Consider the following 24724-nt stretch of genomic DNA (forward strand, 5'->3'; position numbering starts at 1 on the left):
GGGGTCAGTTTTAGTCGTGCCAGAGATGGAATCTGAACATCGTGCACGCACTCAACCCACTGAGGAATCTCTTCAGTCCTGAGGACGCTTTAAGTAAACCATATTCCCTGGTACACACAGAACTCCTTCACCAGGGAGCCCCAAGCAGGCCAGTGCCCATCGCGCCCCTGAAAGAATGTGCAGTGAACCCACAAGATGATTCTTTATCTCACACTCTGGGTATGTTGTCAGGAGCGATCATCTCTACAGCAAGGAGTAAACCCGAAGTAACAAGAAGCCGAGCAGCAAGTAACCGATGAGCTTCCACTCAGTTATCACTGGCAAACGGCTACAACTCTTTGGAAAAGGAATCTGGCGATTTAAATTAAGGATCATAAAGTGTTGAGATCTTCTAGTTATTTTTCTAAAAGCTCATCCTAAAATAGGGGCCTGAGAGAGAGCACAGGGGTTAAGGTGTGCTTGCCTTGCATGTGGCTGACGGGGGTGGGGGGACACCACACCCCAGGCCCTCTGAGCAAGGTCAGTGTTGGGTAACAATGGGTTGTCCTTGCTCCTCCCTTATTGAGCTTAGTTTTATTGAGTTACTCCCACAACAATGCTCCTGAGGCACACCCATTCCATCAGGCACTGATAATCCTATATTGCTTTTCTCTTTCCTTTATGTCACTTGCATGGTTTAGCAATGTCCTTTTTGTATAGATACAGAAAGACAGATAATTCTATGCTTTATAACATGGGAGTTAACTGACCCAAATAATTTTTACTCCTGGGCATCCATTATATTTACCTGACTTAAGCCTCACTTGCCCTTACTTTCTAAACACCCCCAAAATGAGGGTTCTGACCAAGGGACTGGATGGACCCAGGGCAAGCTGTAACCTGCCCTGGCATTGAAAGGGGACAAGCTAAGTGCCATAAGTATAATAAGTTAAGAGCATGGTCATCGAACAAACTCTGTCATGACCCAAAAAGAAGTAACTGAATAAGGACCTTGCTGGGGATAGGAAGGACTAACCTGGCCTGAATACTGTGGTCTGGGATATATAGTGAGATGTCCCCAGGAAAAGCCAAACTTTAAGCTTAATATGTGTTTTACTGTGTTCATACAAAATGACTAGAAATATTATAAGAAGTAAATTCACTATGATTGATTAAATGGATTTCTAGCTGAGGAAAGGAGAAAGCAATACACCCTGGATGGAATCCCGCCCTTGGGAGGATCTCCTAGTCATCTGGAGTGCTGAACCCTCAGATGAGATTTTGTCCTAGAGTTAATCTCCTAAAACTTCCCCTGAAGGAGTGGTTTTACAACTCTGTTGTTACGATAATGTTCAACCCCACCTATGTGTATCATGGTTTCTATATAAATACGAGGTAAGGGGTAAGAGGGGACTATGACGAAGATGAGGACTGGAAGAGGAGGTCTTCGAGGTCTATGAGGAGACTAGGATGACGGAGCTATGATTACTGGGACTAATATTTTTAATAATTGTGTCATATAATTGTAAATAGTCAACCTGGATAACAAGGAGAGATTTCATAAAAGGAAAAAAACAGTTGTTTCAAGAAATGGGGGGTGGGTATGAATATTTGAAACCTCAAGCTTTGTAGATGTATTAGGCTTTTAAAATCATTCTTTATGTTCTTTGTAAAACATCAGAAGCCAGGTAAGTGAGATATGGACTAAAACCTGGTTGTCTCAGGAGAATAGCACAGTGGGCAGCAGGATCCAGGCTCTCATGGGTGGGCCCTGGGGTCCATCTGGCTCTGCAATCAGGAATTCCCTGTGGAGGTGCTCAGGGGACCATATGGGATGCTGGGAATCAAACCCGGGTCGACTGTGTGCAAGGCAAACGCCCTACCCGCTGTGCTATCACTCCAGCCCCCTATATTCTTTTTATAGACAAGAACCCAAGACTCAGTGAAAGAAAACTTTCAGGAAGTTAGGAAGTGCTACAACTGGTAATCTTATACCTTAGCTATAACGATTTGAGAATAGGAGATACTTTCATGTAACTAAAGAACGGAGAAATACTTACTGTGTTAAAGAAAAAAGCAGCTCATGTTGAAGATGAATGAAAAGCTTGCAACTGACCAGTATTTCTAAAATGTGGTGGAGTTTTTGAACGTGATAAACCTGTTCTTGTATATCTACTGATGGAGAAAGAAATTATTACTAGAATGAAAACAAAGCAAGCAAATCAGGGACTCAAAGAACACATAGAACCGTTGATAAGAATCTGATTGTGCCTACAAAACTAAAGTTTTAGGTGCTTGACTTCCAGAGATGAAAAATGAAAGAATTTACCACCTTTCAATATTATCCTTCAAATGAGCTTTAAAGAGAATTTTCATTGAGATTATGTGTTTGTTTGTATGGGAGACACGAGACAGCAGGTGGAAGAGGACATGGATTAACAGTGGCGTGTCTTGGGAAGCTTTTGACTTACTTATTTTATTTATTAGGACCTAGTCCTATCCCAAGCTGAGCTGTGCCTTAGTCGGGAAGTACTTCGGTCCTGCCCCATCACTGCAGGGAAAGAACATCCAGGTCCTGATGTGGTGAGTGGGGAGATGATGGAGCTGTTCTCTCTGAGACACAGTTTATTCTGGGGGAAAGTGAATACAGGGACCAGACAGAGAGAAAAATGGGTAAGGCACTTGCCTGACACACCACTGACCAGGGTCCTATCCCTGACACTCCATATGGTCACCTGAGCTCCGCCAGGAGTGATCCCTGAGCACAGCCAGGTGTAGCCAAAAACCTAAGAAAGTAAATAAAAAAGTGAAATAAACTCATCTCATGAATGTGGGGGGTGGGGAGGTACCTGACTGGTTGGCCCAGGGAAGAGGGTATGAGACAGTCCCTACAGGTGAGAGAGTGACCTGATGGGAAATGGCCTGTGGGAGAGCAGGGCTGGACTCTGCTGGGCTCAGAGACCCACATGGGGCAGCAGGAGAGGACATGGAACAGACTAGAAGAAAGGGCAACAAAGTAGCCATAGACACGAGGCTACAGTTACTGTCACTAGGACACACAGACCTTTCCCCCATGTCTCAGGTCACTGTTTCCTGTGGAGCTGGTGTGGGATCTCTCTCCCTTTCTCTGTCTGGTCATTTGGTGCTGGGGGTACTACACCTTACTATGATTAGGGCCACTCCAGGCTCTGTGTTGGGGGACTGCTCCCAGGGGTACTTGGGGAACCTCGCAGTCTGGGTGAGCCAGGGCTGGCAGCACACACAGCCTGCACCCCAGTCCCCTGAGCTAAGGCACCTCACTGGCCCCTGGGCGTCTTGTAAGGCCTGATGCTCTTAAGAAGGTAGTATAAACAATTCTTTTATTGCTGATTCATTTCTCTTCCTTCCTTCCCTTTGTTGGCACTGCTGTTGGTGCCTTCACTGGTGCTCACACACTTGGTTGCTGAGGTCACACACTTGCAATGCTCTCACACATTTTAGTTGTGGTGGTCAGAAGAGAACATTATTTAGTTGTGGAGCTCCTGCACACTTGGTTGTGGTGTTAAAGGTAGAGCCCTTCTTTGTTATGGGGCCGGGATCACACAGACAGTGCCACCGGGACCACATGAGGCACGTGGGATGCCCTCGTATCTGCAGGTCAGGCCGCCTACACTGAGCAACATTCCAGACACTCAATCTAGCCTCCCCTTCTAGACAGGAAAGCTAAGCTAGTTCCATGAGGTTGCGGATGTGGCTCAGGGGTGGAGCATGTGCCTTCCATGTATGCAGGCAGGGTTCCATTCTGGCAGTGCAAAAGCAAATAAAATTTAGTTCAGTGAAAGGTAATGATGATAGAGTAGAATGTGGAGTATCAGAAGTTGAGTATGATCTGACAACTGTTTTCTAATTATCAGAACATTTAAAGTATTTAAAGTAACTTAAAAAAGTATTCACATCGAAGAAAATTCAAAATATTCTGAAGGGCATGGCCAGGAATTTTAGTACAGCGAGTAGGGTGTTTACCTGGCATGCAGCTGACCAAGGTTCAATCCTCAGCACCGCATATGTTCCCCCTGAGTCCCACTAGGAGTAAACCCTGAGCATGGCCAGGTGTGACACCAAAATAAACAAACAAAATTGAATGCTTCAAATGGCAAGAAAATGCAAAAAAAAAATGACATAAGGACTTGCTGGATGTTATAAGTCACTTCGGTGGTGAGATGCAGTAACTGTACATTAACACTACATACGTCACTTTAACTACTGCAATAAATATGTTTGTACCACTGTATCACTGTCATCCAGTTGTTCACTGATTTACTTGAGCGGGCACCAGTAACTTCTCTATTCTTCCCGCCCTGAGATTTTAGCAACCTCTCCTTACTCATCTTTCCCGAGGATTGGAGGCTCTTTCAGTGTGAGGGGAATGAGACCTACCTTTACTGTTTTTGGCATATCGAATATGCCACAGGTAATTTGCCAGGCTCTGCTTGTGTGGGCAGGATACTCTAGGTAGCTTCCCAGGCTCTCCGAGATATATATATATATATATATATATATATGTGTGTGTGTGTGTGTGCGTCATCTATATATTTATATGCATATAAATATGTAAAAACATAAAAGTGTGCTATAAATATGTTATATATAAATATATATCCTATATATAAATATGCTCGTATGTATAAAATAAAACATGAATCTTCAAAGGGACAAACTGAGGAACATGTCAAATTACGGGGTGAGGGTGACAATTGTTAATGATGACCAAGTGGCTCCTTCAATCCCTGATGTGCTGTTGAGAATGACACTGTGTCTGTGGGCTCCCCACACCACTAGCCTTGACCACCACACCCAAACTGAGGGGCTTTCTCCGATGTATATCAGAGCAGCCTCTTTACAATGCCACATCATCCAAGACAAGGAGAGCGAACCCAACTCAGCTGGAGGCGCCTTCAGGAGACATGACTGGAACCTCACTCCACATGAATGATCCTGGGATGGGATCCTAGGAGAGAAAAGAAAACAGTAACATCCAAATATAGTGTGTGGAGATTCGTGATACTGTCCTGACATGCACTTATTGGTTTTAGAAATGTGGTAGTGATAAAAGATGAAGAATGTTCCTAAGAAAAGGAACCGGGAGTGGAAGGAAAGTTCCCTTGCAGTTTCTAGGTTTGGCATCAAGAGTCCCTGGGGCCATGATGGAACCTCAGGCACAGCACAAGGCCCCACAGGTTTCCCTTCCGCAACTCTCTGGCCGGCTCCCCAGCCTGACCCCAGGACTGCTCTGAAGTCACCTTCATCCCATGGGTGTCCTCCTCCAGGTCAGCATCTCAGCCTGAGTCAGCCTGAGTCTTCCCTGCAAAGTTGGAGCGAGTAGAGCAGAGGCGCCCCCGTGTGGCCATAGCGCTGAAAGACACTCAGTCCGAATTGTACTTCCTAGCAGGGAGTTCTCCAGGGCTCCCAGCAACAGGACAGGCTGTGCACACTAGGGGGCGCCCTATCCTGCATCAGCTGCTGTGTCTGAATAGTTTCCCTAAACAACTCACAAAGAGGCTCTTCCTCATTTATAACTGTGAGCACTGGCTTCAAGTGTGATTAAGCAACATGTACATGACAAATCTTTGTTAATAACACTGTAAACCACAAATCTGAATTAGCAAATTTTTTTAAAAATTAAAAATATACGGGGCTGGAACGATAGCACAGCGGGCAGGGCGTTTGCCTTGCACGCGGTCGACCCGGGTTCGAATCCCAGCATCCCATATGGTCCCCTAAGCAGGGCCAGGGGTTATTCCTGAGTGCAGAGCCAGGAGTAACCCCTGTGCATTGCCAGGTGTGACCCAAAAAGCAAAAAAAAAAAAAAATAAATAAATAAAAATATACAACAACAATAACAACAACAACAACTTCAGTTCATAATTGCTGCTACCCAGAGCCAGAGTGAGCCCAGAAGCATACTGGAGCCTTCAGGGTGCTGAGATGAGATATTGACCTCCAGTCTCTGTCACTTACTCCTGCTGCTGCTGGTTCCACGGGGATCAATTCTAAATCCTAAGTTTCCATCCCTAGGATGAACTGGAGGATAAAAGAGATTAAAAGCCCCAGGGCCCTGGACGGGGAATATACAGGGAATGTCTCATTAAAAAAGTGAAGGTAGGAGGAAATAGTGTCTTTAGGGGATAGAGGCCAAATAAACTGGAGAGGGAAGAAGCAGAGGGAAAGGTCAGGGCAGAGCCTACTAGTGGACACCTGTAGGGAGGATGGGTTTGTGAGGATCAGACACAGGAAGCAATGGGTAGGGGTGAATTTGTTGCCTGGAGGGTAATTATTAGAGCAGGAGTTAGCTCTGTAATTGACTGGTAAACTACAGTTAACTTTCAGGCATTTCCCCACACTTCGATTCCCCATAATTTGAGTTATGTCAGATAACTCACACACACAGGGAAGAGTAGAGGATAGAGGAAAGGAGAGGAAGGGAAGGGAAGGGAAGGGAAGGGAAGGGAAGGGAAGGGAAGGGAAGGGAAGGGAAGGGAAGGGAAGGGAAGGGAAGGGAAGGGAAGGGAAGGGAAGGGAAGGGAAGGGAAGGGAAGGGAAGGGAAGGGAAGGGAAGGAGAAGGAGAAGGGAAGGGAAGGGGAGGGGAGGGGAGGGGAGGGGAGGGGAGGGAAGGGAAGGGAAGGGGAGGGGAGGGGAGGGAAGGGAAGGGAAGGGGAGGGGAGGGGAGGGGAGGGAAGGGAAGGGAAGGGAAGGGGAGGGGAGGGGAGGGAAGGGAAGGGAAGGGGAGGGGAGGGGAGGGGAGGGGAGGGGAGGGGAGGGGAGGGAAGGGGAAGGGAAGGGAAGGGAAGGGAAGGGAAGGAAAGGGGAGGGGAGGTCTATGGGTCCTTTCTCCATGCACCCTTTCTAAAGGGCACAGGAGAATACCCTAAGGAGGGAGGGATGGCCAGATGACTATGGGCCTATTTTAAAATCTCAGTTTAAAATTCAAGATTATAAATAAATATATCTTCAGTGGGTTTGGTTCCAAAGGAAAAAAGTGTCTTGTTTCCAAAGAAGGAGAATTATAGCTGACATTGGTGGAAATACTGGTGTTGTACTTATTAACTACAATAACTATAAATCATGGTTCTTTATAAATAGAAAATAATTAAAAGGAGAATCATCATAGACGCTGCACTGGTTCCTCTTAGCTAGCGTTGTATCATCTCCGCGGGAACAGCAAGCCCAGTCTAGGATCTCAATTGCAGTTTGGGGCTTATTTTCTCAAATTTCAGATGAAATTGATTTTCTTCTTCTTTCCTTCCTTCCTTCCTTCCTTCCTTCCTTCCTTCCTTCCTTCCTTCCTTCCTTCCTTCCTTCCTTTCTTCCTTCCTTCCTCCTCTTTCTTTCTTTTTTTTTAGTTTTTTTTGGCCACACCAAATGGTGTTCAGGCTTTTCTCCTGACTCTGCACTCAGGGACCACTACCGGTGGGCTTGGGGGACCATATGGGGTGCTAGGGATAGAACTCGGATCAGTTGCATGCAGAGCAAACACCTTCCCTGCTGCTCTGGCCCCCAAATGATGTGACACAGTCTATTTCATGCTAATATTAAAGTATCTGTAACAGTATATGAACATAAATGACCAATCATATATATCTTGTTTGCTGTCAAAACCATATTGATAGGAGGTGGGAAATGAATAAAAACAGTTTTTGGTAAAGCATTCGGAAGCCTCTTTTCCAGTGTTAGAAAATGTCAGATGAAGGCAGAGTTGTTGTGAGAGGGGTTCAGACCTCTGCCCCCTGAGATAGAGCTTGGAGACTGAGATTTGGAGGGAGAGATGCTCGACCAGCCATTGTCTGAACCCGAAGGGGATGTGCACACCAGGGGAGACTGAGTGACGCTGAGTGAAGGAGCCCCCACCCACTCTGGGTTGTCTTAAGACACAGAGTTCAGCCAACCAGCTCCCAGTGCTGAACAGGGACCCTCCAAAGCATTGTGCTGCTCACAGAGGCAGAGGCAGAGCACTGATCACCCCATGCAAATCCCTGTCCTAGTTGACATTGGCAATGACTTCTACCTGTTCTCCCCCTGGGGGAAAGTTATTCCATGGACACTTAACAGAATGCAGACCCTAAGGAGTTTATTAGTGTTCTTTGAACCGGTGCACTTGATTCATTCATTCAATGAATGAATTTTTTTTTTTTTTGCTTTTTGGGTCATGCTTGGCGATACACAGGGGTTACTCCTGGCTTTGCACTCAGGAATTACCCCTGGTGGTGCTAGGGGACCATATGGGATGCTGGGATTCGAACCCGGGTCGGCTGCGTGCAAGGCAAACGCCCTACCCGCTGTGCTATTGCTCCAGCCCCCCAGTGAAAGAATTTTTTTCATGCCTTTTTCCTACATTTGTGGGCTTGAATAAAAGGTGTCCCGGAGTTCCCAATTTCTCATGTTGTTCTAATTTTATTTCTAGCTAAGAGGTTTTGAGGAAAGATTATTAGAGTTGTTGCCAATTTGTAGTTTAAACTTTGTGATCAACAACTTACACACACTGTAGGATGGAGCCACCTGTGTCAGACCTGTTGCTCCAGTGCCCGAATCTCCATTTGATCTCTGTGCGTCTGTGATGGAAAGTGTCAGGGAGACACAACACTCCGCTGCTTTCCCACACTTTCAGCCACTGTCTATACTCCTGGAACTGGACAATTCACTTGGCTAGAAACCAGAAATCCTAAGTTTGCATTTTTGTTTTGCCACTTATTGGCCTTAATAAAATTTACAATTGATTATCCTTCATCTGTATAATTAGAATGACTTGTAAAATCTTTGCTAGCTCAAATTCTAATATTTTCTGACAACCGTGACTCTCTGTCCCTTCACTTTCTTTATTTTGTATTAATTTTTCAGGACTGACCAGGGAAGCAAACTGCCAGGAGTGACAGTGAGACTGTACCAGTTCCTGTCTGAGCATGAAGAAGCCCCCAAAGTGGGCAGAGAAGTAGCTGAAGAAATTTTCATCACTTTTACTGAGAGCAGGAAGGAAACGTTGCTCCTCCTAATGTCAGGTGGGGGCTTATTCTCTACAGGTGTCCCAGCTCTCCAGGGACTGTCCTGGTGCTTTCTCTTGGTGCTTAAAGAACTCCCAGGTGTCCCTAGTGGTTGAACTGCTCTGACCTCTGGAAGAAACTGAGGATCCAGCACTTTGGACTGAGAGTTCACAGTGAAGAGGAAAAGGGACATGAATCTCCTGTGAGAAGCCCTGGCTTCAACCTATTTTGGGCAAAAATGCTGCTCAGTGAGCCCATAAAGTTGACTGAACTTTTGTTTTGTTGTCTGTTTTCACTGTAGTTAAAGTAACATTGTTACAATAATGCTAATTCTCATGCTTTTGGTATAGCATAAGAATATCCTTGGATGGGGGCCGCTCTCCACCCAGATGTGACCCGAGCGGCCACACGCATACAGCCCCTCCTCTGCTGAACACCCATAATTCTGGAGGCCAACTAACTACTTTCGGCACCATCAGCTTCTTGCAGAAATGCCTCTAGACTGTGAACTAAACTACAGACCCATGCCTCCCCGGAGAGGAAAGGTTTTTCTTTCTCTCAGCCTTTTCTTTCCCTGGTGGCGGCATGGTGACCACCATCTTAATAGGTCCACTAAAGAGAGGTACGAGCTTGCAATGATGTAATTTCTGGCAGAAATTTCTCTGGACTTAGTTACTAAAATACAAGAAATCCAAAACTTCATATACTCTTCATTCTCAGCACTGGAAAACAAATTTTCAAATACTGCTTTTTTGGCAAGTATGATTTTGGGGGGAAAATTCCAAATAATAATAGTGAGTTTTCTGTTAAAATATTGACTGTAATCAAAGTAAAGAGAAATTAAAGTGAAAATCACCAGCCTCACAGATGGGGAAGGGTGGGATGGGAGGTATACTGGGGTTCTTGGTGGTGGGACATGTGCACTGGTGAAGGGATGGGTGTTTGATCATTGTATGACTGAGACCTAAGCCTGAAAGCTTTGTACTTTTCACATGGTGATTCAATTAAATATTTTTTAAAAAAAGAAAAGAATATCCTTGCATGGGGCTGGAGCAATAGCAAAGTGGGTAGGGCGTTTGCCTTGCACATGGCTGATCCTGGGTTGATTCCCAGCATCCCATATGTTTCCCTGAGCACTGCCAGGGGTAATTCCTGAGTGCAGAACTGGGAGTGATCCCTGTGCATCACCAGGTGCGACCCAAATAGCAAAAAGCAAAAAAAAATCCTTGGGTGTTAGTCTCCCATTATGTTACTTTATATTCCACAAATGAGTGCAGTCCTTCTCTGTCTGTCCCTCTTTAACTCATTTCACTTAGCATGATAATCTCCATGTCAATCCACTTATATGCAAATTCCATAACTTCATCTTTTCTAACAGCTGCATAATATTCCATTGTGTAGGTGCACAAGAGTTTCTTTAGCCAGTCATCTGTTCTTGTCCACAGATGAATTTTTTCCCAGATTCTGACTATTGTAAACAGTACTGCAATAAACATACAAGTGCAGATGTCATTTCTACTATACTTTTTTTTTGCCTCTCCGGGATATATTCCCAGAAGTGGTATTGCTGGTTCAAATGGGAGCTCAATTTCTAATTTTTTGAGAAATGTCCATACTGTTTTCCTAAAGGGCTGAACCAGTTGGCATTCTCACCAACAGTGGAGGAGAATCCCCTTCTCCCCCCATCCATGCCAACAGCTGTTGCTTTTGTTTTTTTTTTGGATATGGGCCAGTCTCCGTGGTGTGAGATAACATATCATTGTTGTTTTAATCTGCATCTCGCTGATGATTAGTGATAAAGAGCATTTTTTCACGTGCCTTTTGGCCATTGGGATTTCTACTTTGAGAAAGTTTCTGTTCACTTCATAGCCCCACTTTCTGATGGGATTGGATGTTTTCTTCTTGTAGAGTTCAACCAATGCCTTGTATATCCTTGATATTAATCACTAATAGATGAGTTTTGGGTGAATATCCTTTCACATTCTATAAAATGTCTTTGGATTCTGTTCACTGTTTTTTTTAACATATAAACTTCTATCTTCAGTGCGTTGTGGTCTGAGAAGATAGTTGATACAATTTCTATCTTCCTGATGCTATTGAGGTATGTTTTGTGACCTAGAAAGTGGTCTATTTTGGAGAACGTCCCATGTGCACTGAAAAAGAATGTGTATTCGTTTTTTTTTTTTTGGGGGGGGGACGTGAAGTCCTGTGTACATCTATTCGCCCTTTCTCTCTATTTCTTCCTTCCTTCTTCCTTCAGTGTTTCCTTGCTGAGTTTTAATCTTGTTGATCTATCCAGAGATGATAACTGTGGGGGCTGGACTGAGCCATCAGGATGAGCCCATGTAGACTGCACCACACGCAGGCAGGAACATAGGGATCCATGAAAATGGGTGAGATTTCTCCTGTGTCCTGACTGGTTTGGATGAAGCAGAACATCTTTTCCTTTAAGCTGCCTTCAGTAAATAATTTGTTTATTGAAAGAGTCAGTTTTCCTTTTTTCACAGAAGCCTGGTTTGTCTTTGACATGCAGATTTCAGATGCTAAACCCAGCCTGGTCTTTGACAAGCATATTCCAGGTGCTAGCCCAGCCTAGTCTTTGGGATATAGATTCCAGATGCTGCCTGGTTTGTCTTTGGGCTGCAAACCCAGATGCTTGTAGTCCAGGAAAGGTTTTGGTTACAGTTTTGGTTCTGTATCTGTTTCCAGAGGCCTAAATCCACTGATTTGCAGACAGAAGTAAACAATACATGCCTTGCTACCTCAATGTTCTTTCTGTAACTTCTTTTGATGATGTCACTGTATTGAGCCTTTTAGAGGTAGGATGGTAATAAAAGAAGATCTCAGGACCTTTTTTTTTTAATTTTTTTTAAACTTTTTATTAAATCACCATGTGGAAAGTTACAAAGTTCTCAGGTTTATATGCCAGTTATACAATATTCAAACACCCATCCGTTCACCAGTGCCCATATTCCACCACCAGAAAACCCAGTATACCCCCACCCCCACCCCCACCCCCTACCCCCTACTGTATAACTAATGAATTTCACTTCATTTTTTCTTTACCTTGATTACATTCTATAATTCAACACAAAACTCACTATAGTTGTTGGAGTTTTCAACCAAGAGAGACAGACCTACTACATTTGATAATTAGTTTTTCATTTCTGGAAATGAAGAGATATGTAGCCCCACTGCTACAAGTACATAACTCTCTCTCTCTCTCTCTTTTTTTTTTCCTTTTCCCTTTTTTTTTTCTTTTTCCCCCTCATCCCCCTTCCTGCGCCTCATAGTATGGTGTACGCTACGCTGAGTCAGCCAGCGTGGGGCTTTTGCTTAGTTCACAGTCCAGAGAGGTGGCTGCTACATTAAAAACCTTCAAAATTTCAACAAAAACTTACTGTTATTATTTGGCGTTTCCCCCCCAAGTCAGACCTGTTCAAAAGGAACCCTTTCACATTGCTGACAATTATAAATGTTAAGTCGCGCGGTTTTGGATTTCTGTATAAAGTACAGGGAAAATTCTGCCCAGCTCACAGTCCCAGTGCATTGCTGTAAGAAGTCTCTGAATTCAAAGTCTTTAGGCGCAGAGGGTCCGATTCGCGCTCAGCAGCTCCGGATTTATCTGAGCCAAGGGCGTGCTGGTTACGACCCCTTCCCATGAGTTCCTGGAAGCCCCAAAAGAAAAAACCGAATACCTCTGGGTTTGGAGTCATAGAAGATGGCACCTGCCACGTGGGTGCCGCCAGTCCGCCGCTTTCCGTGCAGGAAGACAGTGTGGGGAGGAAAAAAATCCACCCCCGGCAGCACAGAGCTGTAGCCCAGTTCGCAGTCCCAGTGCATTGCTATCGGATGCTGCGCTGGATGCCCGAATGTGTTACATCTCTGGAATCAAAGTCTTTAGGCGCAGAGGGGCCTCAGGACCTTTTGTCACAGGATCTGAGCAAGTCCGGGCCATACAAGATATATCATTTCTCTTGTGTTCCTTGTCTCAGACCCTCTGACTGAACGAATGTTCACTCAACAGATTAGCTGGTGTTGAAGTCTCCAACTTCTATTGTGTTGCTCCCAACGTCCTTCTTAAAATCTATTAGCAGTTGTTTTAAGTACTTAGCTGGTCCCTCCTTGGGTGCATATATGTTTAGAAGTATAATTAATTCCTGTTGTACATATCCCTTGATTATTAAAATATTGTCCATGTTGTCCCTTCTAATCTTTCTCAACCTGAAGCCTATGTTGTCAGATACTAGTATGGCCACCCCAGCTTTTTTTGAGGGAGTTGTTTGCTTGCAGGATTGTTTTCCACCCTTCGACTTTGAGTCTCTGTTTGCTCCGACTGCTTACATGTGTTTCTGGTAGGTAGCAGAATGTTGGGTTCAGTTTCTGAATCCAGTTTGCCATTCTGTGTCTCTTAATTGGTGCATTTAGACCATTGACCTTGAGAGAGATGATTATCAACAAATGGAGATTGAGATGTGAGTCCAGAGTGCTGGGAAAGGGGAAAATAACAGCGCCCTTGGAAACCACGCCCCGTCCCACACTGTAGGTCCTGAGGGATGCTGGGAGGTGTTGCCCTCAGGATTCTGGGTTGGGATGTGTGCGGGGAATGGGTCACTGTCGGGGAGGTCCACACACCTGATGGAAGGAGCTGGCAGGGCTGGAAATAAACTACCCCTCCACCAGGTACTGGGCAAAAGTTATTTAATAATGTTTTAAGGTAGAATTAAGGAAGAAATTAAGGAATCCACCTTATTCTAGCAAATTTAATGTTTTTCAAGTATCGCCAAAGCAAGTGTACAATGTACAACTTAGTGTTGAGGCTAAGATTGCTTACTTGAAGACATTAAAATAACATCATGTCAAACTTGCATTCTGATACTTAAAAAGATATCAGTTCAATTCAAAAGATTCAAAAAGCATTGTACTGGTACTATATGTGTGGCCAGGAAAAAATTGTCTCTGATAAAGACAAAGAGCTTACTTTTCTATATTTCAAAAATCATATGTGTACATACAGCGACATTAGTGAAAGTTTCCCACACACTAAAGAGAGACCATTCTTTTAAACAAAGTTTCTATGACAGTATTTTGTGATAGTTATTTTAAAAGCACACTTTCTAACCTGTTATGCTCTATCTTGCTACAAAAGGACATGAAATAGATAAATTTTGTCAAGACACAGATCATGCCTAATTTCGAAAATCCTTTTCTTGAGATTGCAGTGTGAAAGTATTTAATTAACTATATAAGACTGCTGCTTTTAAAATAATTATAAAAATATACACAGAGGGGCTGGAGCAATAGCACAGCGGGTAGGGCATTTGCCTTGCACGCGGCCGACCCGGGTTCGATTCCCAGCATCCCACATGGTCCCCTGAGCACCGCCAGGGGTAATTCCTGAGTGCAGAGCCAGGAGCAACCCCTGTGCATCGCCGGGTGTGACTCAAAAAGCAAAAAAAAAAAAAAAATATACACAGAGTAAAACATCAACTTTTCTTTTTTTGACATAGAATACAAATAAAGGCTTATTGTATACAACTAAGGCCTTACACATTTCCAACCTCAGAAGACTAGGTAATCTTAACTCCACGAAAATGTCACTCTTCCTTCCTCTCTCATCCATCTCCAATTATCACAATGCCCAGAACGAATGCTACCTAAAAAAAGAAAAACAACCTATAAATAACACCAAGTCCTTTAAACACAACAATCTCAAATGTTATTTCTTGGTCCAGGTAGTCTTCATGGCGTGGGATGGTGCGATCTTTAATCCCTCTCAGGCATCCCTGGCAGCTCCAGCCTGACCATCGTTTTCAAATTCAACAAAAGCAATGTCATCTCTTCCAGGTACCAAACGCACTTCTTTAAAACCAGGGACTTGATTAAACAGCATGGATAACATCTCATTAGTCTCTTCTGGTAAATTATTGAGGAATGAAATATAGTTTGAAGGGTAGTCAGGAACCTGAGGATTTTGTGCTAATTTCCTTGTGTATTAGCTGAATTTGGGTTCCCAGATCGGGCTTCTTATTTACAATTGCTGCAGTCTGCTCCACAGTTTTGGCTTTTTCCTTTTTTTTTTCTTATTTTCTCTCAGTAAAAGAGCCACGCATCTTAGATATTATATCAGAACCTATTTTTGCATTCTGGATTCACATTCATTTACCAGAAAATGGAAATCCTTGTGAGTGCCTTAAGGCATTAGAGGATGAACCAAGTTCCTTAAGCATAACAAAAGCTTGTCCCCTCATCTTCATGGTCTTTAAAGCCACAATATCTACCTCAGGGCCAAACTCAGAAAACAGGGTATATGGGCATCTCTTTAGTCTTTCTTTCTAAATTTTGTCATTCATATTATTGATAGAAATTGTACAATTTGGTCTAATATCCATGTTTTGAGTCAAATTTTCAAACACCCAGGATACAGCAGGCAGGAGCGCAGGGCAAAACATCAACTGTTTACATCAATTCTTAAGAGGCTTGACTAGCACACAATTTTTATCTTTAGCCCAATTATAGCACTCTTTACTTTTTTATTAGCCATCCTTGAGAGTAAAGATGCTATTATTATTTTTATAATACATTGAACGAATTTTTCATTGAATGATGAGAAAATATTTTTAAAATATGAAATATGCTCTATATTATTTTAGTATGAAAGTAGAAATATTTGCAAATATTACCCCTTATTATTATTATTATTATTATTATTTTTGCTTTTTGGGTCACACTTGTCGATGCACAGGGGTTACTCCTGGCTCTGCACTCAGGAATTGCTCCTGATGGTGCTCGGGGGACCATATGGGATCATGGGAATCAAACCTAGGTCAGCAGCATGCAAGGCAAATGCCATACCCACTGTGCTATCGCTCCAGCTCCTTATTCTTCCTTTTACTGGGAAATTTACATTTCTGCCACTCACGTAACACTTATTTCCTCAAAATATATCCCCCTTTTTATCATATATTAAAACAGATATATTTGTGACAGTTGTACCTCAACATACACACAAACACACATGTACAAGCACACACTTCTTACTTCTGTCATTATAATGTCAATGAAAGGAAAAGAAGGGGCCAGAGCGATAGCACAGCAGGTAGGGTGTTTGCCTTGCACACTGCCGACCCGGGTTCGATCCCCGGCATCCCATATCGTCCCCCAAGCACTGTCAAGAGTAATTCCTGAGTGCAAAGCCAGGAGTAACCCCTGAGCATCGCTGGGTGTGACCCAAAAAGAAAAAAAAAAAAAAAAAAAAAAAGCTCTTCTCAGTTTTGGGGCTGGAGTGATAGCACAGTGGGGAGGGCATTTGCCTTGCACGCGGCCAACCCGGGTTCGATTCCCAGCATCCCATATGGTCCCCTGAGCACCACCAGGGGTAATTCCTGAATGCAGAGCCGGGTGTGACCCAAAAAGAAAAAAAAAAGAAAGGAAAAGAAAAAATACATTTAAAATGTAAAAGGAAGAAGTAGAAGAGAAGAAACTGAAGCTAATATGAATAACAGTTACAAGGTTCAGGAAACAAAGTCAATGGAAGTAATATCTATAGAACAGCAGAAACAAGAAAACCTTATTAATACTTATTACTTTGTAACAGATGATCCTAAAATTGGTGGCTTGGAAGAACAATTTTCTATTAGCTCAAAGAGATAAAACCAAGTAAAATCAGATGGTGACAGAAGAATCTAAGGGAACAAAGGAGCTAAAGGATTGAATCAAACATTGGTGTTGGTGTAGCAACAGAAATGGCTTTGATAGTCCAGTCTACATCCTCTAAGTGAAGCCAAGATGAGAGTAAACTCAGAACCTTCACTAAAACTTCACTGAGGTTAAACTTCTTAGGGGAAGCCCTAAGAAGGGAATTTTTGTCATAGATGCCCTCTAAAAGTATGAGAGTCCCAGGATTATTAACCAGCTTTACATATGAGCTTTTTAAAGTATATCCTCAAAAATAACCTTTCGAGGATGGGCAGAGAGAACTAAAGGACAGTTGCAAATACAATTGAGAGGGTCATTCCAGAAATGTGTGGACTTAGCCAAGGCAGAAGTTCTATGTGAAAGTGAGGGATGTGGTGGGTAAGCTTGGGATCTGCCCAACTATCTCAACTGAAGTTGTGATTTTGAGGTTTATAGTAACACACACATTTTTGCTTCATTCCCATTTCTGATAGAGAGCCTTTAGAACTCTTGGAATTTCCTCAGTGGTCAAAGTTTTAGACACATATTCCGTTCTAATATTTGTCTTTTCCTGTGCTTCCTGACACAGGGCTCCTGAAACTTCATGAATTTGAGGGGATAGGAGAGGAATAGGAGCATCTTTATTCTAATGAGGCAACAGTGATGGACTCCTGAATAGAGCTGGTCTCTGGAAATCAGGTCACAGAATATTGTGCACTGCCCCTCCGCCCCAACTCTTAAAAACAGAGAGGAGTGAAAATAATAAATAAATACAATATATATATTATGTATATACATGTCTGTATATACATGTCTGTAAAAATATATTACCCTCTAAGATCGGTTGCCTTCTCCTTTAAACCCCACTAAATGTGCTACTCCTGGAATATTAGGTGTGAGGGAAGATATGATGGGCGGCTACAAATGCAGCCCGAGGCCAAGGAGAAAGTTTACTCATGGGTGAGGCTCTGCCCAAGGGAAGCACTTGCCGTTTGAGGCAATTGATGCTTGTTTGTAAACCGAATTTAAAATTTACAATAAAATGTTATGTTCTCGTGGGGTGGGGGGAGATGGGATTGGGGAGGGTGGGAGGGATGCTGGGTTTACTGGTGGTGGAGAATGGGCACTGGTGAAGGGATGGGTTCCCGAACTTTGTATGAGGGAAGCATAAGCACAAAAGTGTATAAATCTGTAACTGTACCCTCACGGTGATTCACTAATTAAAAATAAATAAATTTAAAAAATACCAGTAAACAAAAAACAGTGATTAAACCTGGGTTTATCTGAAGATGTTATGTGCATTGTGTTGCACTACTCCCATGAAATTTTAAAAATCTGAAAAATCATTTTGTAAGAAAATTTGTTCATTTAGTCTATCTAACCTATGGACAAAAACCTTAGTAATAGTTTTAGTTGAACCTACTATGTAACAATTTATCCTTTCCAATCTCTATTCCCCACTATCTTATAAGGGGTAAAAGAAACAAAATAAAATAAACAGATTTTATTGCTGAACAACAACAAAAAATTTATGTTCTCATTCTGTTAGGGTTTGTTGTGGATCACACAATCTCTGGGATACAGAATTTAGAAATTTTTAAAATAGAACACACTGGGACTTCAGGAGATGACACAGGGGTTAGAGGGATCCTGAGCGACAGTACAAGGGGAGGCGCTTTCCTTGCATGTGGCCAACCTGATCTGATCCCCATATGGTTCCCTGAGCCTGCCAGGAGTGACCCATGAGTGCAGAACCAGGATGGCGCCCCCCTCCCCCAAAGCAACAAAGGAGGTGGAGGTGCATCAAAGCCCACAATGACTGAGACAGAGACAGACAGGGCACACCTCTGTCCCCTCCCTTTCCCTCACAGCCTCTCTGGTCACAAGTCAGACAGACTCAAATCAAAAGAGAAAACACATGGAAGGTCTCAAGATTTTTAAATTTTTCTTCTCAAATTTCAGGGATTTCCTTTATTAACCCTCAACCCCACAAAACAGGAATTAGAAAAATGCAAATCATATGGTGATTTCAGTAAGGGAGAAACATTATTCAGGAAAACAAGAAGCTAACACAGATGGGGACGGCTGAGTCCTGTCTCTGCTGGCACAGCCCAGAGCATCAGGGAAGAGAACGCAGGTCAGTGTGGAGGGTCTGGTGGGCAGGGGTGGGCCAGTCTTCCCCCTCACAGTGTGTGACAGGACACAGACACACTCAGGTCCCAGGGCAGAAGGAGAATCAGCAGTTCTTGAGTCACAACAGTGGGATGTGAGGAACCCAGCGGGGCAGCTGCCTCACACTGTGAGAGAAAAGAATGAAGAGACTCAGTGAGTGACAGAAGTGGTGACATCCTGAGCAAGCTCCCAGCATCCCGCTCAAAGAACCCCCAAACCCAGTGCTGTCCCCTCTGCCCAATCCCGCCCACTCCAGCCTCCAGAGTCTCACCTCTAGGGTTCGAGAGAGACTCATCAGAGCCCTGGGAACTGTCGCTGTCTGGAGAGGAACAAACAGGCCAAGGTCAGAGCCCAGGGGGTGGGACTAGAGGAGGATCCAAGGGCTCTGGTCTCTGTCCCCAGGATTCCAGGGCCCCAGCCCTGCCCACACTTACTTGCAGCCTGAGTGTACTGTCCTCCTTTCCCACCTGTGGGAAGGAAACATCCAGGGAAGGTCGGGGAGAGCACTGGGTCCTGTGCCCACAGAGCAGCTCTCTAGGCCCGGACCCCCGGGAAGCCTCAGAACTCTGAAGACTGAGGGCAGGACCAGGAAACACGCAGGAAGGAGACGCTCCTGGACTGACCAGCCTCTCCTGGCAGTCTGTGCTCACAGGGACAGTCCCCGTGACCCTGGGAACCAGGTTCATGCTCAGCTTATGGAGGTGAACATGTCTTTCCTGAGTCAACCTGAGAGCGGCACACACAGGGGAGTGTGAGCAACAGCACGGGGGCCGGTGGTGCTCCCGCTAATTGGGCAGGAGAACGAATACAGGGGGGAGATCCCCAAAGTGGGACAAGACTCAAGACCTGCCATGTTGGACAGAATCCCCCCCAAACTACCCCCATCTTACCTGAGCGCTTCCTCCTGCTGATCACAGCTGCCACCACAGCTCCAGCGACCACAGCCCAAAGAGCCAGGCCGACAATGATGCCCACAGTGAGGATGGTGGGCTGAAGAGGGGGCTCTGGGAAGGGAGGAAGGAGAGGGTCTGACCCCCAGCCCCAGCCTGACCCTCAACAGTTCCCCAGGGGGCCAACCTTGATTCCCTGAGAACAGGCTCTGTGCCCCGTCCCCCTCCTCACCCCATCTCAGGGTGACAGGCTCCGGCAGCCCCTGGTGCTGCACACGGCACGTGTATCTCTGCTCCTCTCCAGAAGGCACCAGCACAGCCGCCCACTTCTGGAAGGTTCCATCCCCTGAAGGCCTGGTCTCCACCAGCTCTGTGTGCTGGGTCAGGTCCTCCCCATCACGCTGCCAGGTCAGGGTGATCTCGGCAGGGTAGAAGCCCAGGGCCCAGCACCTCAGGGTGACCTCCTGGTCAGAGAAGGGGTGGTGGGTGATGTGGCTTCTGGGGGCTTCTGAGGAGAAAATTGAAAAAAATTCACATTTTGTGTCACTTCCACAATGAGGTTGAACAGGATAATTGGTTTGCAAAGGAGGTAAAAATCCAGACACAAGGTTGACTGGAGAAACTGGGTAAAATCCTAATTCCTTGGAATGTTCTAGAACAGGGTTAGGGAAGGAGGTTCGGGTCTATCAGGAGACAGTGACTCTGTCCTGCCCTGGGTGGAGGGTGAGTGAGTGAGAGAAGCAGGAGTCAGAGCTGAGATCTGAGACAGTTCACAGATGGCTGTCAGGCCCCAGGGAAGCCATATTCATTATTTCAGAGAAGGTCGCCCCTCCCTCTCCCCCCCAGCCCCCCCAAACACACAAACCGAGTAACTTCAGGGTCTTGAGGACACAGGGTGGCCTGAGGGGAGGGCGGGTCTCTGTGGTACAGAACATGGAAACCAGGCGTGTCTGTCCCTCTCCTGACTGAAGAAGAGGCGCTGTTCGGACACTGAACCCCACTATGTCCCCCCTGTGGGGAGTCCCCCAGCCTCCCAGGGAAGGTCAGGGGTCATCAACACAGGGGACCCAGTACCTGCGCGCAGCAGCGTGTCGTTTCCGTTCTCCAGGTATCTCCTCAGAGACTGCACGCACCTGCCCTCCATGTAGTTCCTCTGATACTCAGCCTCACCCGCCTGCTCCCACCTGCGCTGGGTTCTCCAAGCCTGCGTGCCCGCCGCCGCCGTCCAGGAGCGCAGGTCCTCGTTCAGGGCGATGTAGTCGGCGCCGTCATAGGAGAATTGTTCGTACCCGCGCAGGAGGCGCCCGTCGGACCCCACGTCGCAGCCGTACATCCACTGGAAGGTGTGAGAGTCTGACCCGCCCGCACAGATGAACTCAGAACCGAAAACGAAACCGGGGCCCGGTCCCCGCGGCGCCTCCCGGTCAAGGGTCCGGGGCGGGTCCCTCAGCCTTGGGGACGCTCGGACCCGCCTCGGGGCGACCCGGCCCGTCCCCGTGTCGGCTCGTCCCTGCCCGGCCGCGCTCACCCGCCTCGCTCTGGTTGTAGTAGCCACAGATGTTGCTCAGGCTCATTCGGAAAGTCTGTGCGGTGTCCTTGGCGTTCCGCGTGTGCCGCTCCCAGTACTCGGGTCCCTCCTGCTCCGCCCACGGCGCCCGCGGCTCCATCCTCGGACTCGCCGAGTCGCTGTCGAAGCGCACGAACTCCGTGTCGTCCACGTAGCCGACTTCGATGTAGCGGGGCTCCCCGCCGGGCCGGGACACGCCGGTGTTGAAATACCGCAGGGAGTGGGGGCCTGGGGGAGGGGAAGGGGTGAGACCCGGCCCGACCCGCTCCCCGCGCGCCCCGGGGCCAGGGTGAGGGAAAGGGAGGGGGCTCGGGAGACGGGAAGGGGGGAAGGGACCGAGAAGGGCGAGAGTTAGGGGCGCGGGGGGAGTTGGGGGTTGGGGGACAAGGAGGAACATTTGGGGGCGTCCGGGCAGGGAACCGGAGAAACTCCTCGGGGTCCTGCACATCAGTGCCTGGCAGTCCCCACCCTTCCCCCCGCACCGACTCCCCTTCCGACCCCGCACTCACCCGCCCGGGTCTGGGTCAGGGCCAGGGCCCCTGAGAGCAGCAGCAGGAGAGATCGCGGGTCCCACATACTGAAGGAAGGAAACGGGTTCTGACTCCCTCGCGAGTGCCGTCAGTTTATAACCGGGAGCCATGTTGACGCTGATTGGTTGATCTAGACAGCGATGCCCAATGGGAGTGAGGATTGGGGAGGCGTCACGAGTATCCGGGCAGATGGCGTTAACAGAGGTTGCAGAGGGAGAAGTGAAACTCTGGGGAGACCAGGAATCCCCAGGTCTGATCTCCCGCCCCCAACACCACCCTGGGGACACTGGGAGCCAACCTGGGACCTGGGACTTCGCCCTCTCACCTGCTCCCTCACCTGATCTTTGTCGCACTGTGTCCCATGTCCAGGACTGAGACTGACTCATCTATTTTCCATGGTTTTCGTGTCAGTATCTTGCTACAATCTTACAAGTTCGTGAGGACCCCAGAGATGCTTCTGTGCGTTCAGGTTATGCCTGTCAGTGTTTGCCGTGAGAGGAATCTGAGTTAAAGACCCTCTATTGAGGGTGGTGATGTTTGTTTGTTTCTTTGTTTGTTTGTTTGTTTGTTTTGTGTTTTGGCCACACCAGGCAGCGCTCAGGAGTAATTCCTGGCTGTGTGCTCAGGGATCACTCTTGGAAGGTTCATGGGACCATATGTGGTGCCATAGATCAAACCCGTGTTGGCCACATGCAAGGCAAGCACCTTACCTTCTGTAATAGCTCAGTGAGCAAAAATAGTAACACAGAAGGCTCAGAGGCACAAAACATCCAGTAAACACTCAGACATGCAGCATTGTGAGATAGAACAATGATCACAGATTGATTCCTATTGATCTATTTCCCGATACTTTTTTCCCGTAAAAAGCATTATATAGTAAATTGTTTTGTGCCCTCTAGGGGGTAAGGCCTGTGGGTGGGGAGGAAATGCCAGCGTGTGATCAAAATAATGAGCAGCACAGCCAAGTGTGCTGACACCACAGCTGACATGTGCAACCTCAGAGCCAGAGCGTGTGTGCGACCTCAGAGAGCCAGTCCACCTGTGCGACCTCAGGGAGCCAGGCCACATCACATCAGAGCAGGTCACCTGTGCAACCTCAGAGAGCCGGTCCACCTATTCGATCTCAGAGAGCTAGAACTCAAGTGCCACCTTGTTCATCCCAGAAGGAAATGGCACTATCATGGATTTATTTAATGCTGGAATAAGTTTTCTGTTCTAGCGTGTGTTGTAACAAGCATATGTTGAACTAAATTTCTTTGTGCCTGCTTACAGAGCAGGCTGAGGGGCTGGGTAGGAAACTGGGGACTTTGGTGAAGGGACGGTCACACTGGTGGTGGAATTGGCTTTGGAACATGGACTTCCTGAAGCAACTGCATAACAAACAACTTTGTAAACCATGGTGCTTGCAGAAAGTCTCCCCTCAAAAAAAGTGCTTCAGGGGTTTAGAGGTCCAGGCAGCTGGGTTCTGAGCACCACAGGGGTGGCACTGGAGAACCTGGAGCTCGCTCCAAGGCCTTCTGAGCACTGTTTGGAAGTCCCCAGCCCCAAATAGGAAGGAAAAATGACAAAACTAATTCAGAACATAAATGGTGCTGCGGAAGAGTGAATCATTTACACTGTATGCATTCAAAGTGTCTTCTCTGTCTCATCAGAAGCTGGCTGGATTTTCATATTTTCTCCTGCCTTTAATCTATTATTTATGTGACATATATAGAAATAATAAGCTTTATTCTAATATGTAGGGCTGGTATTTTTCACAATTGTGTCAGTTAACTATAAGAGGTAATTATGAGGGTAAAACTCTGTTGTTTCAAGAAATGGGGATACATGAATATTGGGGCCTAAAGTCTTATAGATGTATTAGGATTCTGAAATCACATGTTTAATATTTATTTGGTAAAAATAAAATATCAATTTGGTAGGTGAGATATGGACTCAAATCTGGTGTGTTAATGAGGATCACAAGTGGATGTGGTCAGTGGGGCTCCAGGTTCTCATGGGTGAGGCCGGGGCTCCCTTTGGGCACCCAGTGTGGGAGACATGAGACAGCAGGTGGGAGAGAACATGAGGCTGACAGTGGGATAACGTGGAAACATTTGTTTTGATTTATTTAGTATCTCTTTAAGGGTCCAATCATGTCCCAAGCTTGGACAGCAATGGTCCTGCCCCTCCCTGGGGGGAAAGAGCATCCAGGTCCTGATGAGAGAGTGGGGAGATGACGGAGCTGTTCTCTCCTCAGACTCTGTTTATATGGGATGAAAGTGACATAGGGACCAGACAGATTGGAAAGTGAATAAGGTGATTGCCTCCCTCACCACTGACCAGGGTTCTATCCCTGACACCCCATATGGTCACCTGAACTCCACCAGGACTAATCCCTGAGTACAGGCAGATGTGATCCAAAACCCATAAAACCTGAATAGAACATAAGATAAACTCATCATCTGAGCATGGCGATGGGGAGGGACTGACTGGTTGGCAGAGGGAGGAGGAAGTGGGGCAGCGCTCAGAGGTGAGAGAGTGACTGCCTGGGAAATGGCCTGTGGGAGAGCAGGGCTGGACTCTGCTGGGCTCAGAGACCCACATGGGGTTCCAGGAGAGGACATGTGACAGACTAGAGGAAAGTGCAGCAAAGTAACGACTGATGTGAGGCTACAGTTACTGTCACTAAGGACACACAGACCTTCCCCCTGTCTCAGGAGCTGTTATCTGTGGAGCTCCTGCAGGGTCTCTCCCTTTCTTGGTATCTGCTCATTTGGGGCATGGTGGGGGAACTACACCCCGCTGTGCTCAGGGTTACTCCAGGCTCTGTGCTTGGGGGCTGCTCCCAGGGGTGCTCAGGGAACCTTGAAGTCTGGGTGAGCCTGGCCTTGCTGCACACACAGCCTGCGCCCCGG

General features: G+C 46.3%; 1 protein-coding gene and 1 pseudogene across 2 annotated transcripts; both read right to left on the bottom strand.

Annotated features, from left to right (window-relative positions):
* Positions 1–14710: 14710 nt before the first annotated feature.
* LOC129402492 (U2 small nuclear ribonucleoprotein B''-like) lies at positions 14711–15383 on the bottom strand (annotated as a pseudogene).
* Positions 15384–18589: 3206 nt separating this feature from the next.
* Positions 18590–21873, bottom strand: LOC129401938 (class I histocompatibility antigen, Gogo-B*0103 alpha chain-like). Of its 2 annotated transcripts, XM_055125339.1 has the most exons (8): positions 21807–21873; positions 21259–21525; positions 20805–21083; positions 19963–20238; positions 19731–19844; positions 19275–19307; positions 19112–19159; positions 18590–18965 (listed from the first exon to the last, which is right to left on the bottom strand). In XM_055125339.1, the coding sequence occupies exons 1-8, from the start codon at positions 21871–21873 to the stop codon at positions 18961–18963; spliced, it is 1089 nt and encodes a 362-aa protein (XP_054981314.1). In that variant the 3' UTR covers positions 18590–18960. The 2 variants fall into 2 exon arrangements, with proteins under 2 accessions (XP_054981314.1, XP_054981313.1); XM_055125338.1 differs by lacking the exons at positions 18590–18965; positions 19112–19159; positions 19275–19307 and having other exon boundaries at positions 19350–19844.
* Positions 21874–24724: the final 2851 nt, after the last annotated feature.

Source organism: Sorex araneus, chromosome 2 (genome assembly GCF_027595985.1).
Source record: "Sorex araneus isolate mSorAra2 chromosome 2, mSorAra2.pri, whole genome shotgun sequence".
Taxonomy (NCBI): domain Eukaryota; kingdom Metazoa; phylum Chordata; class Mammalia; order Eulipotyphla; family Soricidae; genus Sorex; species Sorex araneus.